The 23,491-nt window shown below is 40.3% G+C and overlaps 1 protein-coding gene across 3 annotated transcripts in view; it reads left to right on the forward strand.

The window, feature by feature from the left end:
* The window catches only part of EML6 (EMAP like 6), a gene marked incomplete at its 5' end in the record, with an annotated part of 84,446 nt that overhangs the window by 13,716 nt on the left and 47,239 nt on the right, over window positions 1–23,491 (forward strand). For all 3 annotated transcript variants that reach the window (XM_082049310.1, XM_082049309.1, XM_082049311.1), the window contains 5 exons: window positions 11,017–11,176; window positions 14,951–15,049; window positions 16,789–16,857; window positions 19,365–19,550; window positions 21,134–21,269. In XM_082049310.1, the coding sequence (XP_081905436.1) occupies window positions 11,017–11,176; window positions 14,951–15,049; window positions 16,789–16,857; window positions 19,365–19,550; window positions 21,134–21,269 (650 nt within the window). The remainder of the gene's footprint in view (window positions 1–11,016; window positions 11,177–14,950; window positions 15,050–16,788; window positions 16,858–19,364; window positions 19,551–21,133; window positions 21,270–23,491) is intronic.

Raw genomic sequence — 23,491 nt, forward strand, 5'->3', positions numbered from 1 at the left:
TGCACGTATTGAGTGCAGGAAGATTTTAAAGGGCTTTCAGTGTGTTTGTCTAGCTCTTACAGTATTTTTAGTAGTTTTAATAGGAAACGTCGGTGTCTCCTGCAGTCCTGGTGCCTGCGTTTGGGCTGTTCAGAGCATTCCGCTTGCAGATCGGTATCTCATCTCAGTGGTGATTTTCTAAGCCGTGAGTTGGCCTTATTTAGGTATATTTTCACAGGTGGAGCAAAATACATGTCATCCTTCAGCTTGAGCAACCGAGTTTGGGAAACATTTCCAATAACTACAGGCAGTGCTACAAGCCAGAATTCCATTAAAAATGTGTCCTTTGATTACTTTTGATAAATAAGGGGTTTATTGCAGTGTAAGGCTTCAAAATGAGCATCCTTTTCCTAGGTATCTGAACACTTCCATTTGGCAATGGCAAAGTGAACACTTTAACTGTGAGATGTGTAGTTTAATGCCTGTGTCTAAAACACTAGAGATTCCCCTGGGAAAAACACCTGGACTGTAGAATGAATTCTGTGGTATCAAATTAATGAGAGCTTGAATTTTAGCTTTTTTATCATTATTATGATTAAAAGCATCTCTGTCCTGGGGGGATTTTCTGTTGTCTCAGCACCAGTTAAGCACACATTTGTCTCAGGTGGGTCATTCACCTCTGCTTCAGAAGCTGCAAATAGCAAGAGGCAATTAAATTACCTGCACCTGGCCTCACCAGGTTTGCCAATTGATAACAAATGTGACCCAGCTGGAGTTGGGAGGGGAGAACAGTTGTGGGTTAGATGCACAATTCAGTTCTTCAACTGAACTCATGGAGGCTGCTCAGGAGACATGGTAAGCATTTGTTATGCTTATTTATGCTTAAGAAATATAAATTTTAAAATATTTTGCAGTTTTATTTGATTTTAAATATTTTTTCCATTAAAAGGTACATGTTTCCCTACCTAGTGTTCAAATTTAGCACAGTGAAGTTGTAGTTAAAAGCAACGTTTCAAATGAGCAGCAGCTGTAATCTGCTGAGTGGCAATGACTGGCAAGGCCTGGGACAGAGAGGAGACTAAAAGGCGAGCAGTGGAAAATTCTGATCACTATTATTTTCTAAGTGCGTTTCTTTGATGTTTTACTGCTTACCCTTCTGGATTTTATGTGCAGGGTATTGGTATGTTGTCAGTGAATCAGTTTGTTGGGTTTACCATGATGCTGCACAACTTTATCATCAGAAGTGCAGCAGAGTGTGGTGAAACCAAGGCTTGCTTTTTAATCCTTAATTATTTCTGGTTTACTTTTAAAAAACAATGATACTTAGCTGCTTGTTGTTTAACAGCAGGCTATAGATGGGCAACATGCCTTTTGTATGTGGCAGCTGGGAAATGAGAGAAATTCTGTTACCAAGTTTTGCATGTAAGTGTAAAAAGACACTTGATACTTAAAATCTTGAGGTTGTGTCAGGCAATGTAAAGAGAGCTAACGACTGTTGTATTTGTTTTCATAACTGCGCTTCTTGAAAAATCAAATTGTTTCATGCTTTATAGTATAGGAACTTTTGAGGTTTTAATTGCTAGGAAAAAAGGAAAATAGATTTATGTGTTTGTCAGAAACACTCATTGAATTTTTAGGAATTCTGTTTGCATTTCTGTTCTACCCAATTAGGTGGTGAAACACCATTTCAATAGCCTGGCAAGAACTGATATTCATGACCTTGCCGCTGATCCACTGTAGCTACAGCATTATAGACCCATTTTAATGTTAAGTATGGTTTCTAAGTGCTGATGTTTTCTGCTCCAGTGTAAGATTTCTGTACAATCGTACAAGAATTGCTTTTCTGTTTCTGCTGGTGTGTAACCTCTAAAACACAAAGATGGGTTCTCCGAGAAGCAAAGGGAAACCTGAGCTTTCCACCGACTGCTACGAAATGGCATGAACAACTCTGTCCTCTGCAGTTCTTACGCAGCATGGTGTCTTGGTTTAGGTGAAGTAGAATTACGACTCAGAATTCCAACAGAGCGTAGCTGATCTCAGACACTTAACCATGCTGACCTGGAAGCTGGATGACATTTTATTGCTGCCTAGTAAAAGTCCTAAAACACGGTTCCTGTGTATGGGGCAAGATTCTGCCCTCCTTTATTCTCAGAAGCCTGCTAGCTTGTGCAGGTGAAACTGGCCACACAACAGGGGCTGTTGTAATGCAGAAAGTACACAAGTAAACTTAAATCTAATCCCTTCTCTACCACAGGGAAATTGTTTTATCCCCCTCAGGGTGAGCTGATGATCATCCGATGTACAATGCTGTGTATTTGAAAATAATGGGATTGCCAGTCTTGGCTTCGCGTTTCTGTGAGATGACGAGAAATGTCAGCTGGCAGCGTTCAGAGGAGAAAAAAGCATTCTTAGTAGCACTGAAAACTCCCCATAGTCTAGGGCATCTAAAAATGAATGCTCTTCTCCAGCCACATTTATCATTTCTGTAGACATCTGTAGACTTCTGCATAAGCAGAGTCATCGTCTGCTTCTGACTGATCAAATGCAGCTCGGCATGTATTCCTTTGATATATTATTGAATGAAGCTCTTATTCTTCCCGACTTCTTTCCGTTAAAGTGCTTAAACTCAAAATATTGTATGACGGGATTACCACGAGAAGAATGGCTGAGCAGGCTGCGGCTCTAACACCGTGCCTTCATCGCGCTGCGAGAGCAAGCAGTTTGCCTAGGCTTGAAATGCTGATTTCTGCTAATCAGTTGAAGGCAAACCTATGCAAACAATATTATCATCCCAGTGTGAATTTTTTAAGAAGAGCTGATGAGTGTTGTTGGATTGTACAACTTGTTGTGTATGTGAATATACCCAGGGATTTTCAACAGGGCGAGATGAAACCTCTTAAACTAAAAATTAAAGTGGGAGTGATCCAGAAAAGTTATGACACTGGCTGGGCTTTTTCCCCTTGTTCTCTATAAGATTTCCTATTTCTTCTTGACTGTTCTTCTCTGGGCTTTTTGGTTATTTTTATCACATCTTCCGTATTTTATTCGTTTTGTAGCTCCCTCGTGATTCCTCTTTTTTAGCTGAATGTATTGTCTGTCCAGTTTCCAAGGCTTTCCTCCCATTTCGTCTCTTTCTCGGGTGCTTCTGCAAATGTTTTGACTTGCGCCGTGCCTTGACTGATGTGCACAGTTACAGCTATATTTGCCGATGACTATTGGCTATACAAAAAGTAGAGTAGATCCAGGAAATCCCAAAGCAGTTAGTTACTGCGTCAGCCTCGGGAAAGAATACTTTCAGCTGTGCTGTCAAGCATAGGACCCATCTGCAGCAACAGTCGTGCAATTTGATTGACGTCATTGTGCTGCGGGCAACTAATTAGTGCACGGATATTTGCTGTTCAATGCGACCACCAGTTCTAGAGCTGTTGGCTTAATCTTTGCCTGAATTATGATTGCGTCTGTGCATGTGGGAGAAAAGGCACAGCTACACTCAGTCCATTTTTAGTTGTTTCAGCCCTAGAGTGTGATGAAATCAGCAAAGTAAACGGTTTGATTACAAGCAGCAATGCACGGTTGGTGTCATCTGTTCTGACTGCACTTGGATATTTCAACAGTCAGACAGAAATAGGGTGAACACAGGAAATAAAGGATGCTACAATATGCTACAGTGGCCATGATTTCTTAACTTGTGGGTTTTATCTGATGTGTAAGTTGTATTTTTCATCACAGTGTTCAGACTGACCATAAAATTCTTTACAACAGACAAACATGGAAGTTTGGCCGGTTTCTGGTGAGCAATACTAAATTTACAGCAGGCTACAATTAGTTTTCCATGGACTGAAAAATCATTGAGCTAACTTGATAGCATTTACGTTGCTGGTTTTATCTCCACACTATAAACAGAGTATCTACTTGATGTGTTACTATTCATTTTATTTCAAAACATTTTACATTGTCCATTTCCCTATTATAGAATAGAGCAATGAGCAAACATCAAGCTGCACTTAAGTTTTATTTCAGACCAGAAAACGTCCCTTGGCTGTTTTGGCCAAACCCCACTCATCAACACAACTTTTCCAGCTTATTTTTGTTCAGCAGCATCTCTGTGCTTCTCTCAGCATGGGCCAGGACCCTCTCTTTCCACTATACCTCTAGGTCTTTCTTGAAAAAACACTCATACCATGCTACATATGAAAAATTCGCAAACTCTTCATAGTCGTGTCATTTCGGGGCTTATTTTCAGATATTGCAGCATGCTGCCATCATCATTGCGAATGCCAATATAATTAGACTCAGATGGAATGTCTGTATATACATGTGAAAGCTGAAGGGGAAAACTGGTATATGGTAGTTTAATTTCAGAATTGCACAACAGGGTCTGTTTGGTGTAGTGCGGCTAATAAGAAACACCGTGTATTTTTCCCTGATCACTTGTTGCTCAAAAAAACCAATTTATGAGACATCAACAGTTGCTTATACTTACCTTTCCATGTCATTAAATGGGCTTTGGAGAAAATCTCCTAGGACTTTTCACTGGCAGAAGCGTGGAGTTGCAAAATATCCATGAGATAAATACGAAATAAATATGCGTGAGGAAAAAGGCATCACTAGAGAACTGTGTGGGCTTTGTGCTGCCGCAGCCATGTGTGACGAGGAGCCACGGTGCCGTGGGACTGTGCTGCAGTGCCATTCCTCCAGTGTACACATGCACACGAGTGTAAATCAGCGCCGGCCTTCATCCAAGTGCAGAACACTTTTGCTCAGAACCTTACATTTTAAGAGGTTTTTTTCCTCTTGCTTCTTTTCCTGTCTGTTATTGGGGAAATTTGAATCAATTGATCAAAAGCAATTGAGCCTTTAAGCCTGGCGTGACACTGTGACCCCCTGTAGTTGCGCAGCGAAGCACAGATTCCACGCTCGGCTGGATTGCTTGCACAGCCTCGCGGGCCTGATCTGCCAAGACGTCTAATGAGTGCTGAGCAGCTGAAGAAGCTTTATTGAAATGAGGTAGAAGAGCTCCATAGGCTTGAATAGCAAACACTGGCACAAAGAGCGGGTCTGCAGGAACTTCCCAGAGACAAAGAGTAATTCTAGAGGGGCAGGAATGGTTATAACTCTGCATGCTTCTGCCACCATTCTACCCATCCCACAAGAGCTGGAAAGTTGTCAGAAATAAAATCCTTGTCAAAATGCCCCTTACTTTCCCAGGGCACCTCAAGTATACTTTAGCATAACAACAGCTATTAACATGTGTGCTTCAAAGACCTTTATCAAGCCCAGCCGAGCTGTGCATCCACTTCATGAATGATTAAACTTAGGGCGGGTTTGTGGGCAGGACCAGCTGTGAGTGCCAAGCCTAACAGGGTGATTTTCAGTGGCAGCCTGCAGTGACTTCATTCGGAGCTGGAGGTGTTCGCTTCCTCCGACGAGCAGATGGAAGCTGTCTGGGTGGGCACCGCATCCAGCACCTTGTTCTAGGGAGGAGGGCAGGGCAGGATGATGATGAAATGCTTGAAGCTCTGGCTGTGTCACTCTTCTTCCTACACATGGAGTATGGAAGGGGAAAACAAGAAGTAGGATGGTTAGTAAGAGCTTAGACCTAAAAAATGCTTAATATCCCAGATGACTTAAAAAGATATTTCTGTACTCATGCTGTTCTGTGTTATATATTGCCACATAAAAATCAAGCCAGTAAATTAAAATTTTGTCAGTACCCTTACTCAGTAGTGTTTCCACGAACGTTTATATTATTATTTTTGAGGACAAATATATTCTTTGCAACAAGTAGTTGGCAATATTTTGTATATTTAAAAGTATTATCGCAGCTATACGTTCACATGTGTAAAAGGTAATTCAATTATATGAGTGTGTACTTTAGTTGTATTACACATGCATATATATGCACACACACAGAGTCCGCGATCACAGAGTCCTAGATCCCCCTTTCCTTCCTGTGTTTCCCTTGCTCCTGCAGGTCTCCATGTTTGCTTCCACTTAACTGCTATCTTTATTCCATTGCTCCTTTTAATTATGCTTGGTTATATTTTGTGTTGCATTCAGAAACAGGGATCAGGCTGCATCTTGCCTTAATTTTGCTGCAAATATTGCTTTGCTGTGCAGTGAGTTACAATCTTCCCTTTTGAGCCCGCAACTCCGTTTGTTCAGTGGAATGAGGAATTCCCGCAGGAGTGTTTGCGTTCCCGGTGCGGAGCAGCAGCTCCGTCCTCAGCCCTGGCTGAGCAGCCAGACCCCGCTGGGGACCTCCTGGTGCTCAGCAGGATCTGCACAGTGGCGCTTCTCCCAGCTCTCTGAATGAGCAGCGCAGAGCAGAAGGAGGCAACCAAGAGGAAAATACCTACTGGCACGTCATGGCAGATTTCAGGGCAGGCTTGCTTCTTGAAGCATTTTTCCTTCCGAGATATTTTTTGCTACAGAGAAAAAGTATTAAGAAAAACCATGGTTGTGTTATTTATCTGTCTGTCATTCAAGCGCAGCACAGTCAGTGCCCTGAGTACTTTGCAACAAGTTTGACCTAAATCCTAAGAAAAGACCCACTATGTTCTGCTAAGCGGTATGTTTTGTGGCAGGTTTTGAGCAAGAAAGCACCAATTCTTGTATTTATTGTTGAAGAGAATTAATTGTAGTCAGACAGTATCTGTATTGCTATGGAATTTGATTTTAAATTCACCTTGCATTCCTCCCAAATCTTCATTATCATTATATAGCATTGTGTTATATAAAACTGCATAATTCTGTAGAGGTTTATCTAAACATGGAAGTTATTCCAAATTTAAACCAGTATGAATTCAAAGTAGAGAATAATTTATCTGTGTCTAACTATCTAGAGTTATTTTAGAACAGCACTGAATTTGCAGACTGCTTTAAGGCGCAGAGCAGCCCCAGCACTGAGGAGATGGATTGTCAGGAGATGGGTGCCAAGTCCATCTAACACAGCGATTTTCAATCACTACATTGACATCATGCAGAACTGCAGGTGTTTGCTTCCTCTTTCAAAAAACGGTTCTTGTTTGTCAGGTGGGACATTCTGGAAACTAGCTTTAGTTTGTATGAAAAGTGTATTTGCTTCATGCATGTTAATAAAAGGATAGCTAATCGGATGGATGTAAAAAGATTCAATTTAACAGGGCATTCTTAGTAGAAGACCTACCTTGAAAAATTCTGCCCTCAAAACAATAAAAGCAAATGTTGAGCCTTTGGCTGCTGCACTGAAGACGTGTTTTGACTACCTGATAAATAGGGTAGTGCAGTGATACATTTAAAAGACCCAGAAGAGTGAGTTTTAAACTTCCATCTCTTGTCTGATACGCCATTTCAAGACCTCCGTGAACCTATCCATGCTGTATGCATGTATTAAAGAGAACAGAAGTTGCTTTCTTTTTGCAGCATCAGGGAACAATTATCTAATGCAAGTAAACTGCTGTGAGCCAAAATGCATTTTTACTTTGATTACTTTAGACTTTCTTGATGTGTTTCAGTATTTGGAATCATAGAAATGTCTAGTTTGGAAGGAGCCTCTGGCGATCATCCACTCCCACTTTCTCATGAGAGCACATCCTTAGATTATGTTATCTGGGGTCCTGTCAGGCCAAATAAGTCTTGAATCATTTCCAATGAGGGGGATTCTACCACTTTTCTAAGCAACCTGTCCCAGTCTTTCATTCTTCTTATGGTGAAGGTGTTTTTCTTGTATGCAGACAGAATTTCCCATGAAGCAACTCATGTCTCTTGCCTTTTGTCCTCTCGCCATGCGTCCTTCCACCTCCTCTGCCACTGCCTGCAGGCTCCTGGGGACCCTGAGCATCCTCTCCTTGGAACTCCTTGTCCTCACTGTCATCAGTTCCCCCATCTCTGCTTTGTCCTTCCCAGTCTTCCATTCTTTCTAGCATCTCTAATTCTCTGGTTCCTTTACTATGTGCTTTATGAAGAAAAAAGTTTTATCCACGGTTTGGGAACAATTTAAATACAGAAATTACAATTTAATATTAAATTGAATTGTACAATTCAGCTACTTGAAGTAGTTTGCATTCCATATCTAAACTTTTCTAATTAGTTCCATCTCAGTTTTAAACTTGAGATCGGTATTGTATCTCTGCTACAGAAATAAACAAAATAGAGACAAGAAACAAATACTTTTAGTCCCTTGAAATTCTAATGAGGTTATAAAAGAAAAAGAAAATCTTGGAGCAGGATATGATTGGAACAGCAAATGCGGAGGTAGTAAGAGTTTACCATCTGGCAAGGCCCCCAGACCAGATGGATCCTCTAATGACTTTTATAAAGCATTTCATCAGACCCTGCTGCAGTACAACCGGCATCTTTAATTATCCTAAATGAACAGGGTTCCAGCCTTGGATGCTAGATTCAGAATGGTTGATCTTGGAAGGGAAGGAAAAGGACACGTTCTCTGAAATCTCCTCTTCCTAATAGACCTTTTTATTAATAAGGTGTAATGTTAAGAAATTACCTAAAGTATATTGGTTCATCTGAAATGGACAGTTTGATTAAACAAAGTGCCTATTGAGGCGCTTTTATTAAAGGCATTTTTTGCAGACACATCAGAGTGCTTTTGGAATTGGCAGTTAGCTTTTGTACACACACGAGCTTTGGGCTGCCCGGAAGAGCGGGGTGCCAGGAACCCCCTTCTCTCTTTGCCCCGGCTGGAGCGAAGGGCCCGTGCGCTTCCCCGGTGGCTCCTCTGCCTCTTGCCATGCGTGTGCGTCTGCTCCTGGGCCCACAGAGCAGGTCGAGATGTGTGGGGCAGCGGCTGCCACCACCAGCACACAGAACCAGCAGCAACCGCTGCCGCTGTTGTCCTTTCCCGTTCCACCCCAGCTCCTTAGCAAGAGAGCGGTCCCTGCTCACCTGTTCTCAGCGATAGTGACGCCTTTGCTGGTGTAATCTGATTATCACAGTATTCCAGTATTTTCCGGTGATGTGGTAGTGATGTGATATTGTTGGAAGTGCTTTAGATACAGGGTAGGATGTTTTGTTAGAAAGGTTGAAGAAATGCACCTAATGGTTCAAAACACAAGCGATGAATTCTTTACTCGTTTTAAAAGGCACAGAACCTGTGCCAGCAGGAAATCTGAAGACAGAAGTGACCCATACTGCGGGTGTATTGTGTAGTTGTGCATACCTTTTTATATTTTAATTCACAACAAACATGTGTATCATGTGTCCAGGTATCAAACAATCACCAAGATGTCTTGCTGAAGTTGGTCTCGATTTCCTTACTCCGTAACCCGCTGTTCTGTCTGCCAAAAATAAGCACTTGGTTATCTAACAGCCAGACTGAACGTAGGCAGTCCTAGTGCATTGGAGAGGCTCTTAGCGGGAGATGCATGTCCTTAGCAGTTCTGAAAAATCAGACTGCTTGTTTAGGTGCCAAAAATTGATATTACCTCCTAATTTTAGTTTCCCCACTAGTTGACTTCGTGCGTCAAAAGGGGTAAAACAAATACCAGATACGTTCAGTACAGACATATTTATTTTGTAGGAAATATGTTCTTGTTCTTAACCTTATATTCAGGAATGGAAATACAAAATGTAAAATAGGAAGTTCTAGTATGTGAAAACCAAACTGTACAATACAGTGGTAGATGTAATTAAGCTGCAGTTCTGTTCTAGCAGTGATATAGATTAGCCCAATTTATCTTTTCCATCTGTTTTTTCTTATCATTCAGGAAAAGTATTCTAACTTAATTATAGGTGTCACAGCTTAATTCTGGAGGAGTCGTCCCTGATTCCCCCTAGAGGTTTAGAGTTGAGCTGCACTAGTTGACACCCAGTATAATGTAGAATCCAGGTCTGTGAAGGAAAGGAGGAATGGGCAAGTGCAGGAGCAGGTAAAACAGTTTTACTGGGCATTGTGCTTAAATTGTTCTTTTTGCATGAATTGTTCTTTAATGTCAAAAAAATGGAATATGTAAGTTTTTGAAGCTTCCTAAAGTTTTTTTCATGAATTCTTCTTAAAAAAATAGTATTATCTTCTCCTGGGATAGAATAAGCTAAGCCATCTGTTCAATGTCAGTTTATCAAGAGCATATTTTTCCTTATTCCACCTGTAGCTCATGTACTCTGACATTGTTCAAATTTCCTGGATAGCCATGTAAAACTGTCTTTTGTATTCATAGTACCTTGGCGAGGGGTTTTTGTTATTAACATCCCCAAGCTGGCTATTCAAACAAGATCTTTTGGGTTGAGTCAAAGACAATACCTCAAGGGGGCAGGGGTAGCTTGGCATGGAATGCAGAAAAAAGAGTTGGGCACAGAAATGTTCTGAACGCTCGCGGAGTTGATCACTGAAAACCAGGAAACAGTTTTTGAAACGTTGGCACCTTTCTTGGATTTAAGTAGCAGAAATACAACTGGATGTGTCAGGTTTTGTGCAAAGTACTATTTCTAATTGGCTGTTAGAGAAAATGAGGTAAACTAAGAAAGGTACAGTAAATTTTACCTCTCCTTAGGCAGCAGTGTCTACAACTAGATCTTAAAATATATATATATTATTGTTCTTCAAATGTAGGAGAAATGATGTATTCCTCTGTCTCTTCTGAGGTTACCGTCTTGAAACACGTAAAGGTGAGAGGATTTCTTGTGTGTGCAAAATATCCAATATTCAGCCACTGGTCCATATTTCAGAATATTTGGTGTGTAAAAGAGGGTTGAATTGTAGAAAATCATCCACTGACTTTATAAAACTATGAAAGACTAAGATGAAAGACAGCTTCGCCATCAGGAGTATTCAGAAATGCTCTAGTTATGTTTTCCTTGAATTTTCTAGTTAAAATATTATTAAATGCTAAATTGTATTCTACTCTAACCGTGTCAGTCTCAGTTTAACATTGTTTTAAGACAGAAGTCAATGGGGTAGACTGAGTTTTGAAGACAGTTGATATGATCATTCCCATAAATGAAAAAGGAGCTGAGAACTAATGTTGAGTTTAACTTTTTACATTTTATACTCTATTACTGATTCAAAAAGTGTGTTATAACTTGAACTGTGTCTCGTTTCAGCCTTGCAGTTCACCCGGATAAAACTTTAGTAGCTACGGGGCAGGTTGGGAAGGACCCTTACATCTGCATCTGGGATTCCTACCGCGTGCAGACGGTGTCTGTTCTGAAGGACGCGCACACACACGGGGTTGCCTGCTTAGCTTTCGACTCGGATGGCCAGGTTTGTGCATCTTCTTTCTCTGTGCTTTGAATTTAGTTTGATTTCTGAATCTAGAAGATATGCACACTGAGGTGTTTCATGTGCTTAGGTATATGACAGTGATACTGACACTTGTATTACAATTAATTTTTTAGTGCAAGGACTGCTAATACAGCTCTTTCAAAGATGTTTTTGAGACAAAAATCACAACCTACCATTCATGTCAAGTCGAGGCATTGGGTATTGGACAAATAGCCGTAAAAGAAATGAACCTCTGTGGCTCAGATGAGCAGCTTCAGCGCGTCCTTGTCCCCTGCTGTTAAAGGGTCAGTTCCTGGCAGCATCGTCCCAGTCCTGCAGCTTTTTTGGCAGAGGAACTCCAGTAATCTCACTGCCAAGAGAGTCTGCTTGGCTGGGGCACACAGTTCATTTAATTGAATAGTGGGGTTAGGACACAGAATATGTGGCTTTGTACAATGGGATTAGATTACATGATATTTTGAGACAAAAATTTAAATATAGGTAAATGCTGGGCTATTCACAGCTAAACACACTGATTTTTTTTTTTTTTCTCTAAAAACATTCAGTTGTGAATGAAGCAGGAGGAAAATAGATCTACAATTTGCATAAACTTGAGAAATCTTTTACATTCATAACATTATAAATATCTATCTATGCAGTTTTGCTATTATTGATGTGCAGATGAGTTTTCTGGTGTAACACTGTGGCCATACTTTATAGCTGGTAGTTAAAATATTTTTAGGAATGCTTGGATGAGCTGATACCTGGATCCTTGCATAGATCCGTATTGGTTTTTGCATCCCCATATGGCAGAACTGCCTTTGGATCGTTTTCTTAAAATCATGTACTAGATGGTTAGCTGTCTGAGAAGTGATTTATTATCGTATTCCCAGCTGCTTCTCCACTGACCACACGGTGCTTTTATTATCTTTCTGAGATCAGAACTGGCCTTACAATGTATAAAATGTATTCTCATACGAAGCAAAAGTACTTTTTATTGTGCATTATGTGTATATTCAGTGTAAAGGTTAGTCTGAAATGAAGAACACCAACATGAGCAATTGCCTTTGACGTGTTTAAAAAGCATTGGGTAACTGGAATTATTAAACAGCAGCGTGGATTATATTTCCTCATTAAAAATTGGAACTAGGTTTCTATTTTAAGCCTAGTTTTCAACCATCTCCCTCCCCTTCTCTTAAAGCCATTTCCTCTGAAATCTCCTGTGCCAGCTCTAATTAAGGAAAAAGGTGTTCCTGGGAACTGTGGAAATGAAGAATCAGATGAGAAAATCCTCAAATCGACAGCACAGAATTTCTAATGCTCTGATGTTTTTAAGCTATTGTTCATTCAGAAATACCTGTTCTTAATTTTTTTCCTCATTTTTAATTGTGCAAGACTGGTGGATAAACTTTTTTCCAATCTATGCAAGCACCTGATGGGAATAGAGGCTCACCAAAGGGCCCCCACAGTGGGAGTTAGAGGCGGAGGCTCTTCTGAAAATCCTGCTGGGTGCCTTGTTGTGATTGAAAACTGAATTTACTGCTGTGTTGACCTTGCAGAACAGTAACGTTCTGTTTCTGGAAGTGCTGGAAAAGTTGCAGTTTGTTCTGGAAATAAAATTTGCACAGAACGCTTTTATATCTGGAAAAAGACCAATGCTGGAAAACATAAATATGGATATCTGTCTTGGCTTTTTGCTGCTCTTTCTGGCTTTGCAGAAGAAGCTGCTGTGCTGAGCCAAAATGAAAGGGCATGGTAGAAAGACTTTGCATATTTGGAATCGAGAGCTGGCAGCAGCTGCGGTTTGTTTAGTCAGCGCACCCAAGGGAGCTGGCGTCTGGTGAGAGGACAGAACACACTTCACGTCCATGGCGTGCACCCTGACTTCTGATGCCCGCCTTTCATTCCTTTCTGTTGGATGTCTGCTAATATCCAAAACATAAATAAATTCAACAATCGCGTAAGGTATAGATGCAATAAGAAATGTATTCTTTTCTCTGCTACCTCTGCCAGCTCCCCACTTTAGAAAGAAAAGTAGATGGAAGAAGAGCCCAGATAATTCTGCTCCTCTAGCTGAGCTGGATCCCCAGAAAGTCAGCGTGGCTTCCACAGCTCCGCTATGGGGACTTACCCTGGGCCCCAGAGGGTGCCCCTGGCCACCTCTGGTTGGGCCAAGTGAACGAGCTCTGGCTGTGTGCAGCTGGACCCAGCTTACTCGTCTCTGCAGTGTTCTCTGGGGTCATTTACCACAAACTTAGGAGTTGAGAGTAAACAGAATTTGTTGTCTTTTATAATCTATGGAGGAGATCAATGTGCAGCAAAAATCGGGGGGATAGCTTATATGCTTCCTTTATTTTATCTACCTTGAACACCGCTTTCAATTTGGAGACAAATAGATTTTGAGTAGATTTCCTATTTTCTAAGTTATCTTTAGTTAAAACTGTATTTTAAAAGTGCCGCCCTTCACAGGATTACCTACAAATCTGATGCCTGTCATATTGAAGTGTTTCAGCAGTGCTATACAGTTCCATTTCTGTTCTGAGTTATTTTACTGAACTCTTTTTGCGTGCTTTTTTTTTAATGCTGTGAGAAGGGCACTGCCATAGTACACACATTTCTAAGTGTGCCATTAGGTAGCAGTAGGCTTCTTTACCCACATCTCTAAATCTGTGTAGATTTAAACATAATTATTTGATTATGTGCATAAACTACTTGGCAGATATTTTCTTCTGGTAGTTCTGTGAATTCTCTGAACAGAATCCTGTCAAATTCTCATCCAGAAGGAGGACTAAAAGTGTTAAGTGTTTGAATCGAAAGGAAATGCAGCATGTACCACTTTGTTCTGCCAGCAGTGACCTTGCTCCATAGAGCTGTGTTAAAAGAAGAAATAAATATTTCTGAGTTTCTCCTGGTACTTTGACTGCCCATCCACCCCACTAATGGCAATTTCCTGGCTGGTAGTTACAGTTCAGGTCTGATGTTGCTCACATCATGAATCTGAAAGATACTGGAAGTGCTGCTGTGGTTTCCATGGTGAGGAGAAGGGTGTAAAAGAGGTGAGAAGCAGCTGGAATCGGTGAAGGTTCCATGAGGAATACCTTGTGTTTTGATCAGTACATCCAAACCCCTGGGTAGGTGTGGATTGCTCAAGGGCAAGTAAAACTTATTTTGCTACAATAATAGGCCTTTCTCAAAATAAATATTTTTGTGTTGGAAACTGGCAGGAGCACTCTTGTGCTTTCACATATTTATTTTCTTTTTCCTTCGTTACCATACGTCTAATAATCAAGCATCTTGTTCTTGGTTAAATGCAGATATTCAGTACACATCTAAGACAGCAAAAATTTGGAGTTCTATCACATCTCCTGAAAGACAATCCAAAAGTAGACTGGACTCAGAGGAACTGGTCAGATAAGTCTGTGAATAGGTTTGTTGTGGGGTTCGTTTAGTTGTGGTGGTTCTGGTTTTTCTCTTTGGTTTCCCCCGTTAACGCTGTATTGCTTACTCCCTTTGCTGGTAGGATCTTGGTTGTATACACGATTCACTAGGGAGAGGTCAGGTATTGCATTAGGTATGATGCATGTTGTCAACTCCCATGAAACCAAAGTTTAAAAATATATCTTTCGTTGCTCTAAAATAAAGAAATGTTGCCTTTAGCAACGTTGTTCAAACACAAGCGATGTGTGGGAAAATCCATTGGTACGCATCTGAACTACAGTAAACTGATTTTTGAGCTGATCTTGTGTTAACTGGATTACTGTTGCTTTTCCTTAGCGTTTAGCTTCGGTGGGACTGGATGCCAAAAATACGGTGTGTATTTGGGACTGGAAGAGAGGAAAACTACTGGCGACAGCTACAGGCCATTCAGACAGGGTAATTGTATGAAGGTTTACTGAATTTTGTCTGGGAGTTACTAAAGGCTTTTAAAAGTAATTTTTGTTTATATTGGGTCAATGCAAAGATAATTTTGATCATTCTACTTGGCTTTCGAAGTATTGAACAAGGTAGTTATTTCTTCTCGTTGTGCCAGATGTAACACAAAGCACTGTGTTACTAAGTGATAGATTCTTGAGCCGACTGTCTAGCAAGCCTAGGGAGGAAATATACTGTGTAATTACATGCTGATTAGAGTGATTTATAGCTCTTTATATAAGATGTGAAATGCTAGCTCAGTGGGCAAAAATAATGTTCTTTCTGAATATATCAAAAAGACATTTTATCCTGAGGGAAGGTTTAATTATCTCCCTTTTATTTTTGCTTAAGACATTTACCTGTAGGAGAAATATAATTAGGATAAATATTCCTTTTATATCTATTCACTTCAGGTGAAAGATTGTAAAAATGTCATTAAACATGAGAACTGAACAGGTCTGAGTTTAGAAAATGATTAGGGATTAGGAAATGTTCAAACAGGTTTAGCATAAGCAAAATACCTCCCCAATACATATACGCACAACGTTGCGTACATTAAAATAAATTATGTACACATTCTGACAAGTTTTATCCATATTATGATATTATAACGTGTTTGACTGTTATAATTTTGGGTGATGATAATGTTTTACTACACGTGATGGAGTATTTAGATATGCAAAGCAGCAGACTGAACCCTTCCTTACAGCTTGAATGTACATACAGTCTATCCGCATCTTATGCGTCATCTGAATAAATCTGGTACCTCATTTTTTAGTTACAATGTTCTCAACAGAACAGAATCTCAGTCTTTAGTGTGCAGAAATCATCAAGAATTTCTGAAGGTGGAAGATCTTGTGCGTTCTAACAACACTTAAATAAAATAGTACTTGAAGTACTGTAAATCCTGATGTTTATAAAGAAGATAAATATGTTATAGGAAGGCAATGCATCCTTGTGTACAAAATGAATGATGGGTAGGCTTAATATGCTCCTGAAAGCTGATTGAAATTCTCTTGTGACTTATACTTTATAGCCGAAGAGCTAAAAGCAGCAGCAAGTCCCATTGTCTTTCTCTACAGACGTACTTTTCCTCAAGAAACTCATGATTGTGGTAACCTCGTTGGTTCTCAGCTTGGACACTGAAAAGCTGAATGCCAGCGGTGAAAAGTCTGAAAATAGCATGTTGTTGAAAATCTGGGCCAAAATAGAAACTTTGTACAACATTTTCCATTTGGCATAATCCTGTAGTCATAGAATACACTATAAGTTTGTTCTGGTAAGGTATTTGGCACTGAGGTCTTTTGGTAATCAAGTTAAATTAGATACTGCATCTTTTACCTAAAGTAATGAATAAAGATAAATGTACCAATCTTTCTTCCATAAACTTGAGGAACATTAGTTGACACCATAATTCCCATTTTTTTGAGACAGTAAATATTGTTTATTCAAAATATCTTGGAGCTGGACTAGATGGGTGGTGTGAAGGCAGGACTGAGGCGTGTTGACAGATCGATGTGAGGAAGTCTGCGTATTTGCCTTAATCTTAATTTCCAAAGAGTTCCCAATTTACCTAAATGGTGTTCTTCCATTTTTAGTAGCATGTTGCAACAGAAATGATGCCTAAAAATTGGTATAAACTGAGCCTAGATGCAATTACTGTATAATTTAAAATATCAGCTTACTGTATTTGTTAACAGATATTTGATATTTCCTGGGATCAGTATCAACCAAATAGAATCGTCAGCTGTGGAGTAAAACACATAAAGGTAAATAGATTTTATTGATTACTTGTTAAAAGGTAAATAAATGTCCCAAAAGAAATTTGTCCTTTAATATGATGAGGGTTCTTACTATAAGGCAGTTTCTATTTTTCTTTCTTTACTCTGAAGATTTTAGCAAAACCTTTTTGTTTGAAAACAGTTTAGATGTTGAGCAGTGACTGAGGCGCAGATCAACTTAACAAGCAAGGTGAGAAGATCATTTGGTGTCATTTTCATCATCACACGCTTGTAATCCTGGGCTTCTCTGCCCCTTCCATCCCACGTAAATTGTCTCAGAATTGTCTCAGCCTTTAGTGATTTCTCCCATCGAGCGTCACAAGGGGTCACTGAACAGGTCTAGGAGGAACTAAGTATGAATTGAATGAGCTGCTATTGCAGAGATTAGCAGGTGAAAACTCCAGCGCCCCACTATTTGATCCCTCTAAGTCACCTTTTCTGGAGGTGATTTAAATATGAACACAGGTATATCCTATAAACTTAGGATAGAACATTCTCATACCTGTGAAAAGCTTAGAAAGAAATCCTTTTGTTTGCCAGTATTCCCTGCAGGTTTCTATTTTTCTCCGCTCTCATCAAAAGCGTTCCTAACAGATGGCAATTATTTCACATGACTGGGGTGGGAAGAGCTTTAAGTAGAAGTTTAGGAAACCAGTTAATATTTCTAGTTCTGGTTACTGAGAAGCTTGTGCCCTTAAAACCGCCGTTGCTTTCGAACTGTGGGTGGTTTTGGCAGAAGTGATACCATCTGTTGTATTCTGCAAGCTGCTTTCCAAAACCTGTCTTTGTTTGGCACCTGTATTCGGATTTAAATGGCCATAATTACTCTGAACATACATAATACCAGGCAAAGTAAATACATATAGACAGAGGCATGCCAAAAAAAACACAAAAAAAAGGAGAGGGGAGGAAGTTCTTGTGTGATCCCCTCGAGTGATGCTCAAACAGCAGTCTGTGCGCTTGCCGTTCATTATAAGGCTGTGGGAATGGGATCATTAATTTGCAGTGAAGGAAAAGAACAGCTCTAAAGTAATTGTACCACTTTGGGAGCTGGGACTGATGCTTGGGAATAGTGCCATTTATTCCTTTAGCGTTTCCGTTCTGTTGGCTCGTCAAGCTGTGGCAAAGCTCAGGAGCTGAGGAAATAACGCTGAGCTCGGGGTGCTCTCGAGTGGGCCCATTTCCCACCACTGCGACCTGCTCTCTCGCCCTTCTCCAGGGAACCAGAAGCGAGGAGAGGGAATGTTTTACCCACAGAATGAGAGCCCTGGGGGAAGTATTCCCGCTGCCTTCTCAGGAATCCGTTTATGTTAAGAGGCAAAAGGAAAATTAAATTGAATTAGAAATAGAGAAAGATCTGAAATAAAAATCATTGACCCAAGGATTTTCTGGAATTCAGCTTTATAGGAATATTATAGGAGTAAGTACAAAGAGAAAGACCTAAAAATCTGGCTTGTGGCCACAAAAAGATGTAGTGGGCATGAGATAGACATGATGGATCTATGTCAGCCACTTCAATGCTCCTGTCCAGTCTCTGCAGGTATCTCTCCAGCACACAAGGGACTGCACAGCGTGGATACCCCAGCTGGGAAAGACTTGAGCCAGCGAGTCCCTTTGCGACTGTCCCGCACCACGCAGATTTACTGCTCCGCTCTGCCTGTGTCCAGGACATCCTGGTGCTGGCAGGCCTGGATATTTCAGCAGTTCTCTTACACATCTAATTGAAGTTCTCTTTACTCTGCCTTACCTCGAATTACATTTATTTTAAAAAAAAAAAGGCACTCTGAACTGACTGAAAGAGTATGATACTTCTAGCCCACCACTGGACACCCTTCTCAGACAAACTTTGTATTCTCTTGACTCTTTTCTCTTCCCCAGGCATCCTTACGTTCTTTTTTGCAGAACGTTTCTGTGTAGAAAGTCACCATTCCACCCTTGGAGAACCTGCTGCTCTTGCAGTCAGAGCTGCTTCACGTACAGGTGTTTGCAGTCTCCATGCAACAGGTGGTTTCTCAGTAAATGCGACTGCATTTGAGGGACTTGTCTCCTTCAGTGCACTGGGCAGAAATGTCTCCTCCAGGCGCATACGTTTTTTAAGGTCTATTATTACTTCAGAACAGTAGCTGTGTTTGAAGCTTTGCAGACAAGAGAGATGGGATGTTCCTGGCTTTAAAAAGTGTGCATGCACATTGACAGATGCCACCCAGCAAAACATGAGGAAAGATAGTGAGGTGATGAAGAGGGGTAGTGTAGCCATAGTGAACCAGAATTGTGCCTCGCTTTCTCAAACAGTTTGACCGTTTTGTTTTGTTCTCAGACTTACTGCATTTGCCTGGGGTTTTCCTTGCTAAGTGGGCGGTTTGGGACTAACAGGCATTCCAATAGGACTACAGGAGTCACTGCCGTGTCTGTAAGGATGGACATCTGAGAGATCTGCTCACTAAATGAAAAAAATCTGCAGAAATTTTTCCTAATATGCCATTTATATTTCACAGTTTTGGACGTTGTGTGGAAACGCACTGACAGCAAAGAGAGGAATATTTGGTAAAACTGGAGATCTCCAAACTATCCTTTGTTTAGCATGTGCAAAAGAAGATATCACGTATTCTGGTGCTTTAAATGGGGACATCTATGTTTGGAAAGGGCTGAACTTAGTCCGCACAATTCAAGGCGCACATAGCGTAAGTTGTGGTTTTAATGTCCGTTTCTGAAATGAACTGTTAGTTGAATTGAAAACTTCCTGAAGGCTTATCCATAAAGATTTTCTTCTGTTTCAGGCCAGAAGAATGTCTAAGGCTGTTGATCAATTAAGAATTTATATGTAATCTGATCCTTTGTTTGCGTGCTCTCAACAGATGCTGTAATAGCTGCAGAACTGCTGTTGGCAGGAGTGCTGATACAGCATTGCTTCAGCTGAGCAGACTAAGCCTAAAGTGAAGTTTCTAAGCTTCAGTTATTATCAGTTTACCCAAAAATAATTGGTAACCAAATGACCTTATTTTAAATAGAATTTTACCGCTGCTCCTGTTTCGAATATGGCTAGTGGCATTCTAGCATGGGGGTTTTGGAGGAAAGGAAACAAGAGTATTTTCCTTAGAAGAGTGATATGAAAACTAACAGTTGTTGCTGTAGTTTTCTTCTAGAACCTCTCTAGAAAGAGCACTGCAAACCCAACAGTTTTTTCTGACCTCCAAAAATTAATTGTGTGGCCAGTGCATCAAGTAGTAGCTCTTCAAATGAGATCTGAGTGTTCAGGAAAGTAATTGTTATTTATAGAAGTAACCCCTCATTCAGGCCGACAGTCAGACTGAAGTCAGTGGGACACCTTACCCGCAGAACTCCTGTGTCGCTGCCAGGCTGCGGTGATGTGCGACTGCAATAACACAGAAATGCCTTTGGCAAACAGTCAACCCTGGTAGCACATTGGCAGGATTTTATTTAGATTCATTAGAATGATTAAATACAACCCCCTTTTATAGAACCTGTTCTGTTTCATCCTTATAAATTATGGGGTTTGCCATGGTTAATATGCATTCTCTTGCTCAGTTTCTAATCTCCGTGTAATTAATTGTTAGAAATACTAATTTATTAAGACAGTGGACAGGACCACTTTGAAAACAGAGGTCTTCACTTCATGGTATTAATTTCCACGCAGTTCAACTTGTCTCTTGACTGAGAGGTTTTCCTAATAAAATACTGAATCAGCAGGCGTCCCGTGAGCTGTTCCAGTGTAGTGCAGCACAGTCACCAAAAATGAGGCGTTTTCAGAAACCGAGAAGAAATTCAGACTGTAAGAGAAGCTTGTCTTTCAATGAAGAGAAAGAATTGACACTCTTTGAGTTCCTGTCAGTTCCAAATGATGTCTGAACTGAATGCATGAAAGAATGTCTCAATCATCTCCGCACCTGTAAGAATATTTGTATTGCTTGTTTGCTTGTTTTTGTTTATTCTGGGTAACTATTTATTTTAAGTGTTCCATTATTTATTTAACAGTCCTCATAATGCTGTTAACTAGACCAAATTTGAAGTTCTGCCAATAGGCTATATCGCTGCTATTTGTATAAAAATTTCTACATAAATCGCTGAAGTGGGAGCACTTGAAATAAAAGTATCGCCTGTGTTTGCTGGTTTGCTTTCTGGATGGACACCATTTTGCTGCCTAGCAGTTTCTCGCCTTGAACAAGAGTCTTTGCAAAACCATTTGCTTTGTGTGTTGAAATTGATTGTAAAGAACTTTAAAACTTGTTATGCTGTTGGTTAACAGGCTGGAATTTTTAGTATGTATGCTTGTGAGGAAGGTTTTGCCACTGGAGGGAGAGATGGTTGCATTCGGTTATGGGACACTGATTTCAAACCAATTACTAAAATTGATCTCAGGGAGACTGAACAAGGATACAAAGGTAATGAGCTATTACTTTAATGGTTTTTCACACATCTAGATAATGGATTATGACACAATTTAATGTGAAGCATAGATGTCTCTGCATACTGCTGATTTTTTACTTAATGACTGTATTTGCTTTTGAGCTGTGTATTCCCTTTTTCCTCTGACAATGATGTAGGCTGAAGAGTTTGCCATGTTTCTTAGTACAAACAGAGGGATGCTTATAGTTGCTGCTGCTGCCCACCATGCAAATACAAGAAGATACGTGAAAACTAATTAAACTAATTAATTGCAATTCATGTAATTAATTGAGGTTTCTGGAACCTGATATTCAAAGATGCTGAGCATCTGAGCACTCCATTAGGCTCATTGGGGATGGTAGCACTTGGCATCTTTAATAGTGAGAATGCTATTAAATTCTTGACCTTCATATTTGTTCAATCTAATCATGCTTCCTATGAGCTTAGTCATCACTTTATTTTATTATTAGAATCTCGGAGCACTTTTAATTTCCATAGATCATAATGACACTTGATCAAGATCTTAGTCTTCTGGGAATTCTCCACATCCACTTGGATTGCGAGTAGAGCAGTCTGGTTTGAAGGAGGTTTTATACACGTTTGGCAGCCAACTTTGTAGTGGTTGGTGTTAATTTCCCCAGCTCCTTAGCTTAGCTTAGTTTTGGTATTAAAATTACCATTGGAATTGTCAAGAGGCCACTGAGAAGGATAACTTTTCCCTTCTCAATTGTGGATATTTTGGCCTGTGCTCTGATATCTGTGCTCTGTTTATTATTTGTCTTACTTAAGCGAGATGATATACTTGTAAAACGCATAGGTTTGCAATCTCTATGCTCATCCAAAAAGCAAATTTAGCTGAACGCTGCTCCACCCGTGTGCCTTTTGGAAGGGCAACTCCCTCAACACCATTGTCAGCTACACTCAACCACTGCTGGTCCCTTTGCTCTGTAGTTCTGCCTTTATGGAGTTTTTTACAACCAGAATCATAACGTTTAACATTCATTTCTAGGAAACAATAGCAGTAGACCTTATGAGCATTTGCAGCATTTTTGATCCATTTAGAAATACTTTCTAAAAATTGTGGAGAATACCAGTCTTGCAGGCAGTCTGTTCCTAACCAAATCAGAATAACATATATGAGGGGTGACAGAGAAAGCAGTGCTTACACATGAAACACGCGTCTTCAGCCTCCTTGGCTCTTTGTGAAGCGATTCAGGGAGGGAGCTGTCTCCCACGTGTTTGGGAGAGCAGAGCAGAGCAGAAGCAATTTGGGTGTTCTTTCAGTGTGATGCAGGTGTTGCTTGCGATGTTCCTGTTGCGTCTCTGTCCTTTTCTGCTCTTTCTGGCTCCCGGCTCATCCGCTGATGCTCGCTTCCACTTAGTGCTTGCAACTAACAGACTGGGGAAGTTTTGTTTCATTTAAAATTACACCAATGGCACTGATTAGTTGAAGCACGTATGTAACTTCAGGCAGTGGTGGTGCCCTTCACTGCTTACCTGTGACCTCCTTCCAGTTGCTTTTTCCAAAGCAATTTGCAAAGGCATCAGCTTTCAAACTTAGAAAGTCATTCCATGGTGCCAGGAAGCCTTTCCCTCAGCCCTGCCTCAAATACACTCCTTCAGCACTCATCCTGAACTGAAGAGCACTGAGCACAATTTAAATGGGATGTATCACCAGCAACAATCTGATCGCAGGCTTGGCTTTTGTATTTAAATATACATGTATATTAGTAAAAAATCCGATAATAGCCAATATTTATGTGCAGTACATCACCGAAAACATTACCTTTCCCACATCTAAAAATGTACTTTGTATTCTAAAACTTAACAATACCTATTTTCTGCTTAACATCTGAACTTCATTCCTTGTTTGGCCTTTGGTGTTGATCAGGATGATCTAAGTCAAAGCTTCAGTAGAAATCCAGCTAAGTCGCAAAATGACACTGTCAGAATTAAAAGGTACTGGAAATGGACAAGACAATAAATGAAGATTAATTTGCTCTTCTCAAGAGATGACACAAAATGTCTACAATATATTTTATTTGTGTGACGGGTAGTTAATTGCATTGTGTATTCAGTTCCAAAAGATGTTAAAATGATGACGTGGTTGACCTTGACTGCATGACAAATGGATTTTTTCTTCATTCACATCTCACAGTATCTAGAGCCATCATCCAAACTTTAATGTTCAGATACTGGAACAGAAAGTACAGGCAGT

The sequence above is a fragment of the Streptopelia decaocto genome (assembly GCF_964273445.1).
Source record: "Streptopelia decaocto genome assembly, chromosome: 3".
Taxonomy (NCBI): Eukaryota; Metazoa; Chordata; class Aves; order Columbiformes; family Columbidae; genus Streptopelia; species Streptopelia decaocto.